This window comes from Sinocyclocheilus anshuiensis, unplaced genomic scaffold (assembly GCF_001515605.1).
Source record: "Sinocyclocheilus anshuiensis isolate Anshui unplaced genomic scaffold, SAMN03320099.WGS_v1.1 scaffold1534, whole genome shotgun sequence".
Taxonomy (NCBI): domain Eukaryota; kingdom Metazoa; phylum Chordata; class Actinopteri; order Cypriniformes; family Cyprinidae; genus Sinocyclocheilus; species Sinocyclocheilus anshuiensis.
Genome location: NW_015544232.1, coordinates 270,343 through 272,122, shown reverse-complemented (window position 1 = coordinate 272,122; position 1,780 = coordinate 270,343). Strand labels below are relative to the sequence as shown.

Genomic DNA, 1,780 nt, shown 5'->3' with positions numbered 1-1,780 from the left:
CACACACACACACACACACACACACACACACACACACACAAACACAAACAAACACACACACACACACACATACATTGACCTAAGGAAACATTTTAATTATTAAAAATATTTAAATATTAAAATGTATGAAGTAATAAACTTTGGGTTTAACAGGTGAGTGCATAAGTAAACAACTGTCACAAATGGAAAGAGACTTGATTTAAACATCTGAAAAATTCAGTTGAATCATTTGGAAGGGTATTTACCAAAAAAAAAAAACTTGTTAGCCACAATATATTATTTTACTAAGGATATTCAGGATATATCACATATAGCATATAGTTTAGTTAAAGTATTCATTGTGTAAGTTGAATTAAAAGGGCACGTTGGACAAATAATTTTAACCACAAAATGTTAAACCAAAAATACTATAGAATTTCTACCCGTAACAGCAAACTTCCATCAGTCTATTCCCACATCACTTGTCCTGTGTAGGGTAATAGGAATAGCTGTATCCCTAAAAAGAGTTACAGGTGTGATACTAACCTTCATGACTGTAAATCTCTGTTTCATAGTGATATCATCTAATGATATGATATTACTTTGGGGCATATGGAGGTTACTGATATATTGTACATCATCACATATGACTGTGCTTACATGAAGATGAACACTCTTTACTATATTTTAGGTTACACTTTAGGGACCAAATCTCACTATTACCTAGTTGTTTATTAGTATGCGTATTTCTAGTATACTGGCTGTTTATTAGCACTTATAAAGCACATATTAATGCCTTATTCTGCATGACCATATTTTAGCTCCCTTGACCCTATCCCATACCTAAACTTAACAACTACCTTATTAACTATTAATAAGCAGCAAATTAGGAGCTTATTGAGGCATAATTCATAGCTATACGTTAGTTAATAGTGTGAATTGGACCTTAAAATAAAATGTTACCATATTTTCTCTCCGTCACCTGAAGGACATTGCTGCCATTGCATTTACATATGTTTGACCAGCAGGTGTCCCCAATGTGAAGTGTTTTGATCACTTTTTGATGGCAAAGGCAAATAAACAAAGTACATAAAACACAAATTATTTTGATAACAGTAAAGGTAAAAGCAAATGTACAAAGATCAGTAAAAGCTGTCATGGTGTTTTATCAATGGTGGTGGGATTTCATTGGCAGTGGTAGGTGAGGTCATTGGAGTGAGACAGGAGCAAATCTCTCACAGCAAGGCTGTTGATGCAACAATGACAGTTATCTAAGAAAGTCTAAATAAAATAGATACCACAACAGATACCACACAAAGATGTTTTAAATAAAAGTCATATTATATTTAATCAAATAATTAAATGTATACATTTTTTATTGATTTAGATGTTATCATATAAGACAGAGGCAACTCTTTTAATTTTCTACTGTGTCTAAAAGGTTTCCAAATGACTTCTCAGATAAACCTGGTAAATAAATCGATTTAAAATTGACACATCAAATCATGAGAAATCATCATTTCATCATACTTTCAAAGTTATGTGATGTTTGCCTTCTCTACAGTGCACTTTGTATTATAGATGGCCTTAATGTTTCTAACCTGATTTGATCATTATAATGTCTCTTTGTTTCAGGAGTGGCAAAATAAGAACAGTTATAAATAAGAACAGAGGAGGACAAACAATGAAAAGTCACACATTTCTGCAAAACTCTGGGCCAGGTAGATCATTAAAGGACACCTTAATGACTCTTAAACATGTCAAAACCCTCATGTCACTGACTCAGAAGGAGCGGGGCACA

General features: G+C 32.9%; 1 protein-coding gene across 1 annotated transcript in view; it reads left to right on the top strand.

Moving 5' to 3' along the window:
* Positions 1–1,780, top strand: part of kif6 (kinesin family member 6) — a 185,736-nt gene extending 183,956 nt beyond the window's left edge. Inside the window, exon 19 of the mRNA XM_016498319.1 lies at positions 1,615–1,780. Coding sequence (XP_016353805.1) covers positions 1,615–1,628 — 14 coding nt within the window. The 3' untranslated portion in view covers positions 1,629–1,780. The remainder of the gene's footprint in view (positions 1–1,614) is intronic.